This window comes from Myxine glutinosa, chromosome 5 (assembly GCF_964187855.1).
Source record: "Myxine glutinosa chromosome 5, kmMyxGlut1.1, whole genome shotgun sequence".
NCBI lineage: Eukaryota > Metazoa > Chordata > Myxini > Myxiniformes > Myxinidae > Myxine > Myxine glutinosa.
Window position 1 is genome coordinate 175,417,622 of NC_136265.1, and position 18,175 is coordinate 175,435,796.

Consider the following 18,175-nt stretch of genomic DNA (forward strand, 5'->3'; position numbering starts at 1 on the left):
ATTCGTCCGAGTTTCTTTATTGCATCAAATCAACTCGGGTACTCTGAAAAGCCTGTTTATCGGGCAGCATTATATACAAGCACTCGAATATCTCATGCCGGAGCGTTTGCCCTTAACAGGCGTGACTGGGCATGTCCGGGAGACCTGGGCGAGTCTGGACATGCCCGGGAACGGCGAGACTGGGTGTCGCCGGACGGGCCGGGCGAGCCCGGGAAAGGCGAGTCCGGGCATGCCCGGGAAAGGCGAGACTGAGCATCTCCGGGCGGTCTGGGCGAGCCCGGCACAGCGATCGCTCCGTGGTTGCGTCTTCGGCAGGTGTAAGACGATTGTGTATGTTCAGCGGCAACTGCTACAGTGTCTAATTTGATGTTCAGTCACAAGTTGTCGCTTACGTGCAGGTTCACACATTTTCGTTATCACTTCGTTTACCACTCATTGCTCAACGAATACCGGGGTAAAGTACACAAAGATAAAGATACTGTACAGTAACGTACAGTACGTGGCGGTGTTAAGGCCAACAATGCACAACTTACTTATGAAAGTAGAGTCTGAGAGGGGAAGGACGCAGTGCATTGTGGGGTGGGATGTCTGATAACTGATAACTGGTCTTCCGTCCAATGGACATTAGTGCAGGGGAATTGTTGGATGTACTGTATAATGAAGGTGTTCCTCAGTAACGTATGGACTTGTATGCAAAACGACGGTTAGCGGGGAGACTGATAGCAAGGACCCGCTTTACTGAAATGGAATTGCAAGGGATAATCGGCTCAGCCATTGTGGGGATCAGTATCGCATCGAGCGAGAAATTTCTGCCCATATTGTGAGTAAAACATGAAGGCAGAAATAGCACTCTTTTCTACTGGTGTTAATGTGAACTTTTAAAGAGCCAAATGAGCATTGTACACGTTACTTTATGGGTGGTGTTCATTGTGATGGCCTGTGGAGATGTCTCCCTTTAACCCCCCTCGTTATTGTTGCGATCCAGAGCATTCTTGTCCACCATTCCCCACCCCTCACCATTCCCACACCAAATATATCCAGCCCAAACTACAAAAGATGCTCAGAATGGTTGCCGGAGTCCGATATAATCAATTGCAGGTAGACAACACTCCTTCACATAACCCCAGTCTTCTTCTGCCCACCCCTCTTCCATTCCTCCCTTTAGTGGGGCAGATATGTGAAAAAGATGTTCATTTCCGGCAGAAAGTGTGAAATTTCGCATACAGGGGTATTTTGGGGCGCTGATTTCAAAAATTGGCGGATCCAAGAGATCTAACCAATGGACCGGCCGCCATCTTGAATTCCAATATGGCCGCCAAGACGAAATGTTGAAATTCCCTATCTTGGGTTCTAAATGACCTGTGGCGCTGAAATTTGGTACACAAGGGTATGTTGACATGCTGAGTTCAATAATGCAATAATTTGAAATGTCTGACAAACGGTATGGCCGCCATTTTAAATTCCAATATGGCCGCCAAGACAAACATCGATGTTTTCATTGCTTTAATAGCACAGTGTACGGTAATGTCATAATGTTAAATCATTTGAGCATTATTATGATAACTGGAAAATTGTTGCATCTCAAATCTACTGATGGGTTTGTAATTTTGACGAAGGCAGTAGAAATTTGGGAAATTAAGCGCCCCAAAATACCCCTGTATGTGAAATTTAACACTTTCTGCCGGAACTGAACATTCACATGACATTCCAATAATTTATTTTTTTAATGTTTTTTCTCTTTCAGATCCAATGTCGAAATCAAAGAAAACATCGTCAACAATTCCAATGCCAACAGACTGGAACATTTGCGCTCTTTGCCAGAAACGTTCTGAAAATGAACCACTAAGAGATGCACGTAAGGGCAGCAATCAGTCGTGTCTAGACGTCTACGAGAATCTTGCTCAAAATCTCAAGGCATTGAATGATTTAGGTGCCTTGCCTTGCGGGATAAACATTTCCCGACTAGATGATGGTTGCGGTATTGCAGAAACCCTAGCTGCGCATGCTGCCAAATGGCACAAAAACTGTTATGTGCAGTGCAGCAACTCTCGTGTGGCCAGGGCTGAATCAAGGGAAAGAAAGCAAAGTTCAGACCTTAAACTTGGTGAAGAAACTTACTCGCCTGTTAAGAAAAGACTCAGAACAAGTTTCAAATCTCCATCCGTTGAACAGAGTACTGCTAGCACATGTTTCTTTTGTGATAGCATTATCAGTAATGAAGAAATAGTCCACAGAGCGGCAACAAAAAATGTAGATTCCAATGTTCGATTGATGGCAACAGAATTGAGGGATACAAAACTCCTGGCTAGATTGTCTGTAGGTGATATGACGGCATCAGATGCTGTTTATCACAAGAAGTGCATGACTGTTCTCCACACTCGATACAGATCATTTGTAAGAAAGAATGAGGAAGCCAGTTCAAGTGAAAATATGCCACCAGAATCAGTAGCTTTGGCCGAATTGATGGCCTATTTGGAAGAAATGAAGTGTACAGATGACAGTTACACTTTCAAGTTAGCCGATCTCACAAAGCTTTATACAGAACGTCTGGCACAACTGGGAGGTGATATCTCAAAGAGGATTAATTCAACTCACCTTAAGGACAAGCTTCTCAGACACCTTCCGCAACTTGAGGCACATAAGAGCAACCATGAAGTGGCACTGTCATTCAAAGAGGACATTGGTGAAGCTTTATTGCATGCTTGTAGACAAAGCTCTGACAACGACGCGGTCATTCTCATGAGAGCTGCCCAGATTGTGCGCAAAGATATTTTGCAAAAGCAATACCAATTCAATGGATCCCTAGTTAACGAATCATATAACAACTCACCACCATCATTGGCAGCGTTGATGGAAATGATTCTTGCTGGTACAAACATACAAAAACAAAACGCAAACAACAAGGGAGGCGTCTCTGTGCAATCCTTAACTCAACTTGTAACATTCAACACTATGAAACGAGGAAGGTTGGAAACTACAGCAGTACGTCACAATTTGAAACGTGAAACATCACTGCCACTTTACCTGGGTCTTCTCATTCATAGCAAAACAAGGAAACGGGATCTCGTTGACGTTCTTTTTCAACATGGTTTGTGTGTTTCCTATGATCGCATACTGGAGGTATCCACAGATGAGGCCAACAGAGTCATAGAAATATACAAACATGACGGCGTTGTGTGTCCAACAAAATTGCGAGTTGGAATATTCACAACAGGCAACCTAGACAACATAGATCACAACCCATCATCAGCATCAGCACAAAGTTCATTTCATGGAACCGCGTTATCACTGACACAACATGTTTCACATGACAAAAGTGGCAGCATTCGAAATCATGAGAATGTCACTGAGAATGAGAACAAACAGCGCTCCAAAACCATAGCCGCCCTTCCTGCATCTTACAGTGATGTGCCTCCTGAAACATTTCCAACTAATAATCCCATTCCAAGAAAACCAAAAGGTCCATCCACTCCAAGTGTGTCCTCCGGAATACAGGACAAAGAAAGTCAGTGGCTTTCGTTTGTACAAAGTCTGCAGGAGAAGGAAGGTCTTGAGAGTGAAGATAATATCTCCTGGTCAGCATACATGGCAAATCTGCAGGTTGAAGTTCCTCGGCCTCCTGCAATTACAGGACTGCTACCTCTGTTCCGCGAGAGTGCTCACACATTGGCAAAGGTGAAGCATGGAATGAATTTAATCAAGCAGGCGACAGAACTAGTAAACCCCGGACAAGTTCCAGTTCTGACCGTTGATCAACCACTCTATGCAATTGCAAAGAAGATTCAATGGACTTGGCCAGGTATATATGGTGAAGACAAGTTTGTTGTGATGATGGGAGGACTTCATGTAGAGATGGCCTTGTTGAAAGCGATCGGCAGCTTCCTGGAGGGGAGTGGCTGGGCAAGTGTAATGACCAGTGCTGGTGTAACAACAGAGGGAAGAGCAGATAGTCTTCACAAAGGTTCGCAAATATCGAGGTCACAATGGGCACACCAAGTCACAGTAGCGGCGTTGTACGCTCTGCAGCGAAAGGCATACGATGACTACCGGAAAACATGTGAAACTGAAGATTTACAATCATTTGATCTTTGGAGCAAGAAGATGGCTACAAAGTACCCCCAGTTTTGCTACTGGAATAAAGTCCTGCAGTTGGAGTGTCTTCTCTTGGCATTCATAAGATCACAACGGGAAGCCAACTACACGCTCTATGTGGAGACTCTCACGGCGATCATTCCGTGGATGTTTGCCATGGACCATTACCATTACGCCAGATGGTTGACAGTGCATGTAACAGACCTTCAGGAACTTTCAAACGATTCCATGGATATCCATCGTGAATTTGTCAAGGGGAACTTTGTCACTCAGAAGTCATCACACAAGTTCTCTGCTATGGCACACGATCAGATACACGAACAGCAGAACGCTTATGTGAAAGGTGATGGTGGAGTCATTGGAATTACTGAGAATGAAGGGGCTCTTCGCCGGTGGATGGTAGCTGGTGCAGAAATAGCCAGAATCCTGAATGAGTTTGAGGACCAGTTTCAAAGACAGAGGCAAACTGATGTCCGCCACCACGAACAATTGCCTAGTGTCCAGAAATCCTTTGCATCAGATCTCAATAATGCAATCAGTTCCTTTGAAAAACTTGGAAACCCGTTTGCGGAAGACAGTAATGACTTGTATGTGCTTGACACAAAGGTCATCATGCCTGATGAAGTGATAGCCGCAGTGCGATCCATGGAGGACACTGGCAAAACACAATTTGACGGATTTGTGGGGCAGCGAATCAAGGATCCTTCTGACAATTTCTATGATAGCATTTCAAAGAACAATCTGCCACTGTTGAAATCGAAGCCCAAGAAAACACCTGGAAAGTCTGAGGCGAAGATTACACGTATGAAAAGTAATGTGGAGCTCTTCTCACGAATGTACATTTCTTGCCAAACTAGAGATGGTGATCTTAACACATTTTATGAATATGAGTGTCATGGGTGGCCACCTGCATTGGCTGAAGGTATCAATACAATGCGGCCACCAACCGGCAAGGCTGATCTTTTGCCCTGTTTGGAAGCTTTAGCACAACGTCCTCGTGATGCGCCCAAAGGAGAAGTTCGTATTTTCGATGGGGCTGCCTTAGTCCATCATTTGGAGCCTAAGAAGTGCAACAGTGTGATCAGGACATTTGGTGACTATGCACAGAAACAGGTCCTTCCGTACATTGCCCGAAAGTTAAATGAGGGGACTGTGATGCGTGTTGATGTGGTGTGGGACACCTACAGAACGGACAGTCTCAAAGAAGGCACCAGGCTTGGTCGTGGCACTGGCATACCACTCCATGTGACTGAACAGACATCCGTGCCACGAAACTGGAGCAGCTTCCTTTGTGTAGATTCCACAAAAAGACATTATTCAGTTTCCTTGCTGATTCCCTGCAAACGATGCCTATTCCAGAGGGAAAAACACTTCTTACAACCTTAGAAGAAGAGGTTAAATCAAAGCCCCCTTCTGATGTTTCTCAAATTCAACCATGTACGCATGAAGAGGCTGATTCACGAATGATGCTACATGCTTGGCATGCATATCAGCAGGGGTACAGAAGTATCGTCATTCATGCAACAGACACGGATGTGGTTGTGTTGGCTATCGCAATGGCAAGCATTATGGACGGTTGTGCAATGTGGTTGGCATTTGGACATGGAAACTATTTCAGGCACATTGCTGCTCACACTATTGCGACTCACATTGGCCCTGAACGCTCATGGGGGCTTCTATTCCTGCATACTGTTTCCGGATGCGATACTGTTTCTGCCATATGTGGGATTGGCAAAAAGACTGTGTGGAGCATATGGAATTCCATGCCAAACTTGGGGGATGTCTTCAATCATCTCTCACATGCACCAGCGGAAGTAACAGATGATGACATGGACAACATAGAGAGGTTCTTCGTTGTTCTGTACAGTAGAACTTCCCCTCTGAAGAAAGTGAACGAAGCACGCAAGCAGCTGTTTGCTCAGGGAAATCGGCAATCGGAAAATATTCCACCGACAAAAGAGGCACTGCGTCAACATGTGAAGAGGGCAGTCTTTCAGGCCGGTCACATCTGGGGACAGTCCCAAATTGCTAACCCAGAGCTGCCTTCACCTGCAGATTGGGGATGGGCTAAAAATGCAGATGATGTCTGGCATCCATTTTGGACAGTAATGCCAGAGGCGTCAAAAGGGTGCCGAGAGCTGATCAAGTGCAAGTGTAAAAAACGGTGTGCTGGAAATTGCAAATGTTCTGCTGCTAATCTACCATGCACAGAACTATGTTTCTGCTCTGGACAATGCTTCCGAGATGAGCAGTAGGAGAAGTAAAACGGATGGAAAAAAGCTTGCAGCATGTTACGGCTGCCAACTGGTACGAAATATACTTTGAAATGAGCTCTTTGACTTGTTATATGATTTGTCAACTAGGGATCCATTGAATTGGTATTGCTTTTGCAAAGAACCCGGGATTTTCAACATTTCGTCTTGGCGGCCATATTGGAATTCAAAATGGCGGCCATACCATTTGTCAGACATTTCAAATTATTGCCTTATTGAACTCAGCATGTCAACATACCCTTGTGTACAAAATTTGAGCACCACAGATCATTTAGAACCCAAGATAGGGATTATCAACATTTCGTCTTGGCAGCCATATTGGAATTCAAGATGGCGGCCTGTCCATTGGTCAGACCTCTTGGATCCGCCAATTTTTGAACTCAGCATGTCAAAATACCCCTGTATGCAAAATTTCAAACTTTCTGCCGGATGTGAACATCTCGTGCAATTTTTGTTACATATCTGCCCCACTACTTGGGCATCAGCGATCCGAGCACAGGTGACCCGTTTTAGACCATAATAATCAACACTCTGTGGTTGAAATTTGACTTTTGAGGGAAACCCAGATTTACTTGTCCTCGTGTTTCTTTTCTGCTTGCCAGATCTTACAATGTTGGTGATCAGTCTTCACTTGGTTTCTCAGTGGACATCAATCAGTAGATTGTATTGATCAATGATGTAAGACAAGGTACTTACCCCCAGATATTGCCACAACGTTCATGGCATTCTTCATCAAATTGTGCCATACCCGAAAACAGATGAAAAGAAAAAGATAATTTGGTTTTTCTTATTCCAGAAATAAATTTCATTCAACAAAAATTTTCCTGTTCAACCAGTCTTATAATTGCTTGCAGTTCATACCATATAATCCATGACTTTTCAGAGAATCTTACATAATAAAGCACTTGTTCGTGCCTGTTAATGTAAAAATCCTGCCCACCGATTGGTCAGACAGCTGGCCTGAAGTCTGTTAACTTCCGCACCGTCCAAATAACTATGTGGCATTCCCTCAAACAGAGATTAAACCCAGGTCATTAAATTGTTGTCTGAGGTCATTATTTACTTTTAACGGTATTTCTATATGAATCAAGAAGATCATTGGTTTTGTTTCGGTTGTTGTCACATATCTTTTCTGCATATCTTATGGGATTGTGAGTTGGACAGGCATCCATGACGGGCCATGACCTCTTCATGGTCACATCTCTTTTCCACATATCTCATGGGATTATGAGGTGGACAGGCGACTGTGGTGGCCAATGACCTCCTCATGGTCACATCTTTTCCACATATCTCGTGTGATTGTGGTGGAGATGGGGTTTGTCGGCTTGAGGTGGGGAGGGGATTGACATTCTCTCATGCAGGACTCAAACCCATATCATTATAGAAGGTCTTTGTCTGAGGTCATTATATCCTTTTAACAATGTGTAGAAAGTACATGCATGAGGAAGAACATAATTGGGTTCAGGTTGTTTATCGTCACATATCTTTTCCGCATATCTCGCGGAATTGTGAGTTGGAGAGGCGACTGTGACAGGTGGGTTGGTTGTTTGAAGGCTTGGAATGGGGAAAGGATTGACACCTTAAGGTTGGGAGAGGGAAGGTGACGACCTGCTTTTGGGAGTAGTCTACTTGCCAGCAATGTGAACCCGGAAATGTTGAGTACCCCAAAGTTTTAAGTTAGAAATGTACAGTATGGGTCCCCAGCACTTAGAAACTGCCGGATGCTAACTTGCATATTTTGGGCAATTAGCAAAATTAGCATTAATAGCATTAACCCTATCAAACATAGGCCTGGGACACTGAAATTTCTGTTTCGCTCTATTGCTCCACTTTTATTCACAGGTATTAGAGGTAACAAAGGCAAGTACCATACCAAACTAGAATAATATGACTATGGGTAAATAATATCCTCAAAATTAAAACACAAGTATACCCAAAATTATCAGAGCTGAAAAATATGTGCACTAGTTACACAACATAAAACTTCCATCAAGAAAGAGCGTCTTGCACTTCTACTACTCTGCACTGTTATAAAGCATATCTTCATCATAAAACCCATCCTCATCGTCTTCATCTTCTTCTCCTGACTCTACATTCTTGTCATATTGCTCTTCTTGCTGTGAGTGTGTGAGTGTGTTGCAACATGTACTATCAGAGCCTTTGCAGAAGCAGTAGCTGGTACAGGCCAGGCCTGCAGCTATGCAGCTGCACTTTGCTGTTAAACAGGGCTTTAACCCAGCTTTGCAGCTACAGCTGATCATTTCCAACACGGCAGGAGGAGCAATGGGGCTTGCATCCAGGATGGGCATGATGACTTCCTCTCCCTTCTCGCCTTCCTTCTTATTCCATCCAAACTCTGTTATGTCCACAGCTGGTGGGTCAGGGCAGTCTGCTGCTTTCCAAAGCAGCACCTCTAGATGGGCACGCCGTCCATGGAGGAGAGCGTTGCGCTCTGTAGGAGGCAGTGTCTTCAGTGCTGGGGGGGTTTTGCGCTTTCGGTAGATGTCATATCTGGCGACGTTCAGAGATGCCGACTCCCTCTCGTTGTACAGAGCCAGGAAGAAACCACTCACTGCCTCTGTAATCTGTAAATCAGTAGCTCCCTCCTCTCCGATGAAGTGAAGCAGGTCACCAGGTACTACTCTCATGGCCTTGAGTGCGGACACCTTCCCTTTCCCCGCGGGATAGGAGGTGGTGTCACATCCGGAGAGAGCATGCATAGCCAGGATGGAGCGACACTGCTCACCGAGATTCTCTACTGTCGAATTGATGTTGAGAATAGTGCCATCCCATCTCTCCATCTGCAGGTTACATGTGATACCCACCTTCCAGCACCAATAGACCATGAGTACGAAAACATCAGTGTCGTCGCTGAGAATGCGGACAGTTTCAGCTCCGCGACGCTGCATCCAACATGTATGAGATGAGGGAGACGTCAGCCTTGTCATGAGTGACAATACTGTCTGCTTTGCTGACCATCTTGATGTGATCTCCTATGCTGTGTGTGCACAGGAGCTCACCCAGTCTCCATTTGTTTGTCTTGTTCTTCATCACTTTGTCGCGGCTAGGTAGAGGGGTTGTCAGTGAGAGTCGGTACTCTGTTGAGCTCTCCCCAGCTCTTCTCTGCCTCTCATGGTCTTTGGCAGAGACTTGCTCATACCGGTCAAAGATGACAAATGTTTCGGTGATGTAGCGATTAAGCCGGCGCCCCATGCTGGCTGCGAGGTCAGCCACAGTGCCTGACGATGGCCACACCACGTGGTAGATGAGCTGCGATGCATCAACGAGTACAACATGTGGTGGGTGGGGATTGGGGGCAAGGATTCCAAGACGCTGGACGATCACAGACTTGTTACCCTTCCTGAGGCATCCATACTCATCGATGATGGATGCAGGGACCGGGCCGAGCTCGTAGTCAAAGAGGGCAGAGAGCTCCATTCTTCTCTTGCTCCCCACCACCAGCAGCCGAGCAAACAACACCTCAAGGTCACATATGATCTTTGCATTGACCTTCACTCTTTTTTTGGTGAATGTCATTGTCACCACCTTATTTGAGATGGGCGCATGAAATCTCTCAGGAAGTGATGAAGAGAACAGTGTGCTCATGTCCTGTCCGATCTTCAATGCATCTTGCACATTCACCTTTCATCTGCCACCTGGCCATTTATGATATGGTGGAGGGTCGCGGTCTCTATGGTGAGTGGATGGGAGTTTTCCTGTAGCACTCTCAGGATTTTAGCCCGGTCCTCCGCGTCCAATTCCCGCCGTCCTTTACCCTCTTCTTTGTGTCTGTTGGGCTTCATTGTCTTATCCGGTGCTTCAGCATCGTCGTAAATCTCATCCAATGACTTGGAGAGATAGGAGCAGATGCCGAAAGATTGGATCCACACGGCGACCTGCTCAGGGTTGGTGGAGATGCCCTTCATGCCTCCTACTCCCTTCCCTTGCTTGATGCACGTCTGCTCCCCAAACATGTCTCCACTCACGGCTTTTACATCCCTTTTTTCACATGAAATTTTGATCGCAGGAAATTTTTTATAAGAACACTCACGGAAAGCATATCTGTCTAAGTGTATTATGTCCAAATTTCATACAGATCCTTCAAATAGTTTGCTCACACGAAGCATTCAAACGGAGCAATAGAGCGAAACAGAAATTTCAGTGTCCCAGGCCTATGTTTGATAGGGTTAATGCTATTAATGCTCATTTTGCTAATTGCCCAACATATGCAAGTTAGCATCCGGCAGTTTCTAAGTGCTGGGGACCCATACTGTACATTTCTAACTTAAAACGTTGGGGTACTCAACATTTCCGGGTTCACAAGAGGGCTCTATAGGCTTGGCAAGTAGACTACAAGCCGGGCAAAGGTGACATCGCCTGGTCGGAGCCGATGGCCGCGGCGTTTGCGGGCGCAAAGCTGGCCCTGGCCGACGCCACCATGCTGGCGCACCCGGCGCCCGATGCACCGATCACCCTCACCACCGACGCGTCGGATTACGCGGTGGGCGCGGTGCACGAGCAATGGCTGCGTGGTGCTTGGCAACCGCTGGCGTTTTTTAGCCGGCAGCTTCGCCCGCACGAACGCCGGTACAGAACCTTCGACCGCGAGTTGCTCGGACTCCACCTGGCGGTCCGACACTTCCGCCATCTGCTGGAGGGCCGCCCGTTCACGGCCTTCGTCGACCACAAGCCCCTTGTGTTCGCGATGGCCAAGGTCGCCGAGCCATGGTCGGCACGTCAGCAGCGCCACCTCTCTGCTGTTTCCGAGTACACGACGGACATCCGTCACGTGGCGGGTAAGGACAACCCGGTGGCGGATTGCCTTTCCCGGTCCGTCGTGCACGCGGTCCACCTCGGGGTGGCGGAGGATCCCGGATGGCGGAGGACCAGACCGCCGACCCCGGCGTCCAGGCCTTCCGGACCGCCATCACGGGCCTCCGCATCACCGAGGTGCCGTTCGACGCCATAGGCACGGCCCTCCTATGCGACGTCTCCCTCGGCCGGCCTCGCCCCATCGTGCCCGCTAGCTGGCAGCGCCCGGTGTTCGACGCCATCCACGGCCTGTCCCACCCGGGCACGAGGGCATCCCAGAAACTCGTCGGGGCAAAGTTCGTCTGGCATGGCCTCCGGAAGGACGTCCGCGACTGGGCCAGGACGTGCCTCGCGTGCCAGCGCGCAAAGGTCCACCGCCACACCCAGGCCCCGTTGGCCCCGTTTACGGTGACCGAGCGGCGGTTCGACCACGTGCACGTCGACTTGGTGGGACCTCTGCCGTCTGCCCCCCTCGCGAGGGTTCACCCATCTCCTCAACATGGTCGACCGCACAACACGGTGGCCGGAGGCCGTCCCATTGGCGGCGACGTCTGCGGCTGAGTTGGCGCAAGCCTTTATCGCCACTTGGGTTGCCCGGTTCGGTGCCCCCTCGGACATCTCGTCCGACCGCGGCCCCCAGTTCACCTCGGAGCTCTGGGCCGCGGTGGCGCAAGGACTCGGGGTGAAGCTACACCACACCACGGCCTACCACCCCCAGGCCAATGGCCTGTGCGAGCGCTTTCATCGCTCCATAAAGGCCGCGCTCCGGGCCAGACTCTGCGACGGCGGCTGGGTCGACAGACTCCCCTGGGTCCTGCTGGGCCTCAGGACAGCACCCAAGGACGACCTGCCCGCGTCCTCGGCGGAGCTGGTCTTCGGGCAACCACTGCAGGTACCGGTGAATTTATCCCCGACTCCACGGCTCCTTGGTCCGCGGCACAACAGCGCTCCGCCCTTCAGGAGACCGCCCAGAGGTTCGCCCCGGTGCCAACGGCACACCACGGTTGCCCGCCTTCCCACGTCGCCCCGGAGCTTCGCACGGCAAAGGTACGTGTTCATCCAGCATGATGCCCACCAGGCACCGCTACGGCCCCCGTACGACGGGCCCTTCCGCGTGTTGGAGGCCGGGGACAAGTTTTTCACGGTCGACATCGGCGGTGCCCCGGATCGCATTTCCGTGGACCGCCTCAAGCCGGCCCACCTCGATCCGGACCACCCGCCGCCAGCGGCTCTGCCTCCGCGTCGAGGCCGTCCCCCGGCGGTCGGACCCCCGGCACCCCCGCCAGCAGCTCTGGCTCCGCGTCGAGGCCGCCCCCCGGCTGTCGGACCCCCGGCACCCCCCAGCCCTGCCGTCCCGCCACCCCCCAGACCGGTACCCATCGCCAGGGGGCGTTTCAGCCGGGTCATCCGGCCTCCCCGCAAACTCACCCTTCAGGTGAACAGGAATTCTGGGGGGGGGGGGGGGGGCGCGTGTGGCGGACACAAGCAGGGTACACGAATTCAGCGCACCAGCAGGTGGCGCGAACGTCCAGGCGGGGAACTGGAATGCATGCCCCGCCTATCGACCGATCGGCCACGCCCGGGGACGAGGCGTGGCCTCGGCACATATATGCGAGCTCTAAGCTCGGGCCCGCCCACTCGCCCAGTGCTGCAGTTTGAGCTTTCTTAATAAAGACTCTTTTGGTTATCAAACGCGTTGTGGCCTACCTCTTTGGCAAGCAAGTTGTGTGCGTAGCACCACACTTCAGCCGTGTATATTACGGCACTGCCACAAACCATCACTACGCCACTGCGTATGACAAAACCACCGCGTTATCTTGCCATTCCCTGGGTTATTAGTTTTTTTTTTAACATTCTGTTGTTCAAAAGGATCTCGACTCCGAATATATTTACACTGCTCCGGTGCTCCTTCACAATTCCGTCTCTCCGTGCTGCATGACGTCATCGCGCCCCGGCAATGTCGCGCGCTGGAGGATGTGTATTATTTATTTGTTTGTTTGGCATGGCTGGGTGGTGTACTTTGAAAGAGCTGTACTTGCTCATTTAGCGGTTTATACAGTAATGTACGCATGTTCACGTGATCAGATTTACTTTGAAAGAGTGAATGTCAAGGATTCATGCTTCAATCAACTCGGTATTTACAATGAATTTACACAGCATTTCCCCCCAGTTGTCAAAGTGTAATGGTTGTGAATCTTTTCATTCTTGTGATATCTACGGTCGAAAAATGTTTGAATACCTGTACGTTGTTGATGCCAAGTCCGCAGGGGTTAGGTTTACCTGGTGGGACCATTGAACGTGAGGACCAATTGGATCCCGTGCCGCTCGCGCTCCTCCCCAGACGACGCACTCACCATACACGTGAATGTAACTCCTGTACCTGAGACCAAAGAGCGAGTTTACTTCATTACAGGGGCTTGATCACAGGTATACCTGCATCACAGGTAAACGGGATCATGGCGCTGGCGTTTCTCAGCTTTCTGTCGCCCACGACGTGGGTTCTGATCATCACCACCTTCGTGCTTTTTGCTATGTGAGTGTTTGGTGCTGCACGATCTTCATAATCATATATATATATATATATCTTATCTATCTATAATTCCAGTAATCTCTGTGTGTCTGTGACCGCTGTTTCTCGACAACCACGGGTCCGATATACTTGAAACTTGCCAGGTATATTGCTGGGGACCCGAGGATGTGCCTTTTCAAGGTTTGAAATTAATCGGACAAGTGGTTCCCAAGGTATGGTCACCGTACTCGCAAGCCGTTCGCTTTGGCTTTGCGAATGGACCAAACCATTTCATGTAAATAGAGGGGGGGGGGGGTTCTACCGTACTCGCAAGCCGTTCGCTTTGGCTTTGCGAATGGACCAAACCATTTCATGTAAATAGAGGGGGGGGGGGTTCTGTGGTCGTTACTGCCACGTGGTTTCAAAGTTTTTTTTTGTTGTTGTTTGCACGCATGTTTTTTTGCACCCACGTACGGGCACGCCCTAGTATATATAATAGCCGTAGATGATTCTTTCTGTCTGTTGGGTGTCTGTCCGGGGTGTGGCTTACTCGGTTTGCAGAGTAGCTCCACCCATAGCTCCACCCATTCTGGGAGTGGCTTCATATAATTATAAACAAATATCCACCATTTTATTAACTCGCATAGCTTTGAGGCCTGTTTTGTAGGCCCGTGGTGTCTTGCTCTCTCTCCCAGTTTTATTTCAAATCAAATTCGATATATCATTTCATTTTTCACAGTCGCTAACATAGTTTTAGACTCGGTTGAAAAAAAACGGGAAGAAAATCCGATGAAAGTTGCCGTTTATAGAACGAAATGAAATCTCAAACGCCTGTAACTTCAAGGCCTTCTTGAGTCTCTCTCACGCCTTTATCTCCAATCTAACTCACCGTATGATTTCATTTTTATTCATGGTTTTAGACTCGGTGTCAGCAACGCGGGAAAACGCAGAGATATATTTTAAAAAATACACCATAACACCGCCCAACAGCCAACAGGTATCATACACCGCCCAACATGACACATACAGCAACATGTCGACATTATCGCTTTTTCTTTAAACCGAGTGAACCGAGCCGAACCGAATACACCGAGTGAATTCACCGAGCGAATTTCATCCAATTCCACCGAGTTTCATGAAACCGAGAGATATTTCTTCGTTTTTATTTTATTAGTTACCAGCAGAAGTACCCAGCGTTGCCGGGCGGGGGAGGGGGGAAGGGCATGTACACTTTAAACATGTATATACATGTGGGATGTGTGATATATACATGTGGGACATGTGTACGTGTGTGTGTGTGTGTGTGTGTGTGTGTGTGTGTGTGTGTGTGTGTGTGTGTACGTGTGTGTGTGTGTGTGCGCGTGCATATGTGTGTGTATGTGTATGTAGGCTAACCCCCGCTCTAGCAGGGAAAATGGCCTTAAAATGCATGTTGTTGTTGTATGTGTGTATATGTGTCTGTACGTGTGTGTGTGTGTGTCTGTTTTTGTGTATGTGTATGTGTATATGTGTGTGTGTGTGTGTGTGTGTGTATGTGTGTGTGTGGAGATGTATATATGTGTATAATGTGCATATATGTGTATATGTGGATACATATGTGTATACATATTTGCATATGTGCATATGTGTATATGTGTCTGTGCGTGTGTGTGTGTGTGCATGTGTGTCGATGTACGTGTGTGTGTATGTGTATATGTGTGTGGGTGTGTGTGTGTGTGTGTGTGTGTGTGTGTGTGTGTGTGTGTGTGTGTGTGTGTGTGTGTGTGTGTGTGTGTGTGTGTGTGTGTGTGTGTGTGTGTGGCTGTGTGTGTGTGTGTGTATATATGTAAACATGGGCCGGTGTGTGTGTAAAGTGTGAGGAGGTATTGGAGAGGAAAATGCAGAGATATATATTTTAAAATCGCGCCATGATGATAAAGGAAAATACACCGCCTAAAATAACAGTCGACATATATTTAAAATTCGTCACACACATCCATGCCCGTGGGATTCCCACGGGTGGGAATTCCCACGGGTTTCTCCCGCCTCTGGTTCGGGTGGGAATCCCACGGGCATGGATGTGTGTGACATTTCGACATATTGAGTTAGATGCTGCGCCTGCACATTCAGTTATATTAAATGGTTACTGGCAATTGATCACATCCACAAATGATGTAATCCACGCAATTTATGTACTTTACATAACGTTAATAGGAATACATGCCCGTGTAGATGGGAATGACATATAATTCACCGAAAACGTTGAAGCAACCGCATAATATTACGGTGATGTTTAACTCTGAGTGAGAATATTTCTAAATTTAAAAAACTTTCTTCTGATATTTGTGATTTATTTCAAACAAACTGTATTTCCCATCTACACGGGCATGTATTCCTATTAACGTTATGTAAAGTACATAAATTGTGTGGATTACATCATTTGTGGATGTGATCAATTGCCAGTAACCATTTTATATAACTGAATGTGCAGGTGCAGCATCTAACAATATGTTCGAAATGTCACGCACATCCATGCTCGTGGGATTCCCACGGGTGACCCCGCTAGTATATATATATGTATATATATATATATATACAGTATATACATATATATATATATATATATATATATATATATATATATATATATATATATATATATATCGTGTTCTTTGTACCGATTGCTTCTGTTTGTGACGTCAATCAGTTAATTATCACAACCCTGATTTTAATTTCACAGTTGTTTGCCTTTGTACATTAAAGATTATCCCACGTTTTATATTCCGCAGCAGTGATTGCAAAAGTTTTGCTGAAACGTATCTGAAAGATAAACGGATTCGATTATGGGGATCAAAAGGTCAAAGGTCAAAGGTCCCGTTGGGTAGAAATTTTGTTACTGTGCTAACTTGTCTTGTGAACCATTGATGGGATTTTGATCAAACTTTGTACAAGTATATATTATGATGAAAAGATGAACTGATTAGGTTTCGGCATCAAACGTCAGAGGTCATGGCAGGTAATAATGTGATAGTTGAGAACACCTGAAGATATTTAAATCGAACTTGGTGCAAGTACATAAAATTATGTAATAATGTGGGCAGAGGCATATCGGTCGACTTCACGACGTCAGAGTTCCGTTCAAATTACCCTGCACTCGCGAAGCGAAAAACGAGGTTAAGCATCCGCTGCGTACGTGTGCCGTGTCTGCATTTAAAAAAATATATTTTCTCTGCAACCATTGGTCTGATTGACACGAAATGTCACCATAGGAGCGCCTCCGCCAGTATAAATTTTTTATTCATAATTATGACGTCACAAGTCACGTGGTACAGACGCCATCTTGTAAAAACGTTACACCTCTATAATCTACCAAAACGCTCAATGGAAAAAATGGAAACGTGGCTCATTGTCAAGTACTCTCTATGGGGAATAAGATATGTTGACGATGATGTCATCGGTGCTTTAACTATGACGTCATAATTCGACAAGTACACCGCTTGATCTGATCAGTATGGGAAAAAAAATTCCTCTGCAAACCGTTAGTCCGATTGGCACGAAATTTTCAGAATATAAGCGTCTCCTCCTGTGCAATTTTAAAATGATAATTATGACGTCATAGGTCACGTGGTGCAGGCGTCATCTTGGAAAAATTCGAAAAAAAGTTGCACCTCTATATCTCCGAAACCACTCCCTGGAAAAAATTGAAACGTGGTTCATTGTCTAATACTCTGCTTGGGGAATAAGATATGTTAATGATGATGTTATCGGCACCTTAATTATAACGTCATAATTCGACAAGTAAAACGCTTGATTTGATCAGTCTGAATTTGTTTCTCTGCAATTCTTGGTCCGATTGACACGATGTTTTCACCATAGGAGGGCCTCCTCCTGTGGAATGTTTTAATGATTATTATGACGTCATAGGTCACGTGGTACAGGTGCCATCTTGGAAAAACTTCACACCTCTATCTCAAACTTACTCCATGGAAAAGATTGAGATCTGGCTCATTGACAACTACTCCCTATGGGGAATAAGATATGTTAATGATGATGTCATCGGTGCCTTCGTTATGACGTCATAATTCGACAAATACAACACTTATCCATCCGATCATTATTTCCAAAATTTCAGCAACTGTTGATCTGATGGACACGAAATTTTCACCATAGGAGCACCTCCTCCTTTGGAATATTTTAATGATAATCATGACGTCATAGATCATGTGTTACAGGCGCCATCTTGGAAAAAACGAAAAACGTTGCACCTCTATATCTCCAAAACTGCTCTATGGAAAAAATTGAAACATGGCTCATTGTCAATAACTCCATATGGGGAATAGGTGTTGTTAACGATGATGTCATTGGTGCCATAAACATGACGTCATAATTCGACAGTGACAATGCTTAGTCTGATCAGTTTGAAATTTATTGAGCATGATCTATGCAATAATTATATTAGAGAATATAAATTTATGATGCCATCGCTCAAGTGGTCTGGCAGCCATATTGG

General features: G+C 46.9%; 1 protein-coding gene across 2 annotated transcripts in view; it reads left to right on the plus strand.

Moving 5' to 3' along the window:
• Positions 1 to 18,175, plus strand: part of LOC137426700 (cytochrome P450 3A9) — a 179,243-nt gene that overhangs the window by 23,898 nt on the left and 137,170 nt on the right. The window contains exons 1-2 of one of the 2 annotated variants that reach the window (XM_078779119.1): positions 13,211 to 13,311; positions 13,438 to 13,710. In XM_078779119.1, coding sequence (XP_078635245.1) covers positions 13,634 to 13,710 — 77 coding nt within the window. In that variant the 5' untranslated portion in view covers positions 13,211 to 13,311; positions 13,438 to 13,633. Of the gene's footprint in view, positions 1 to 13,210; positions 13,312 to 13,437; positions 13,711 to 18,175 lie in introns of those variants that run through there. The other variant, XM_068115491.2, reaches the window with a different exon arrangement.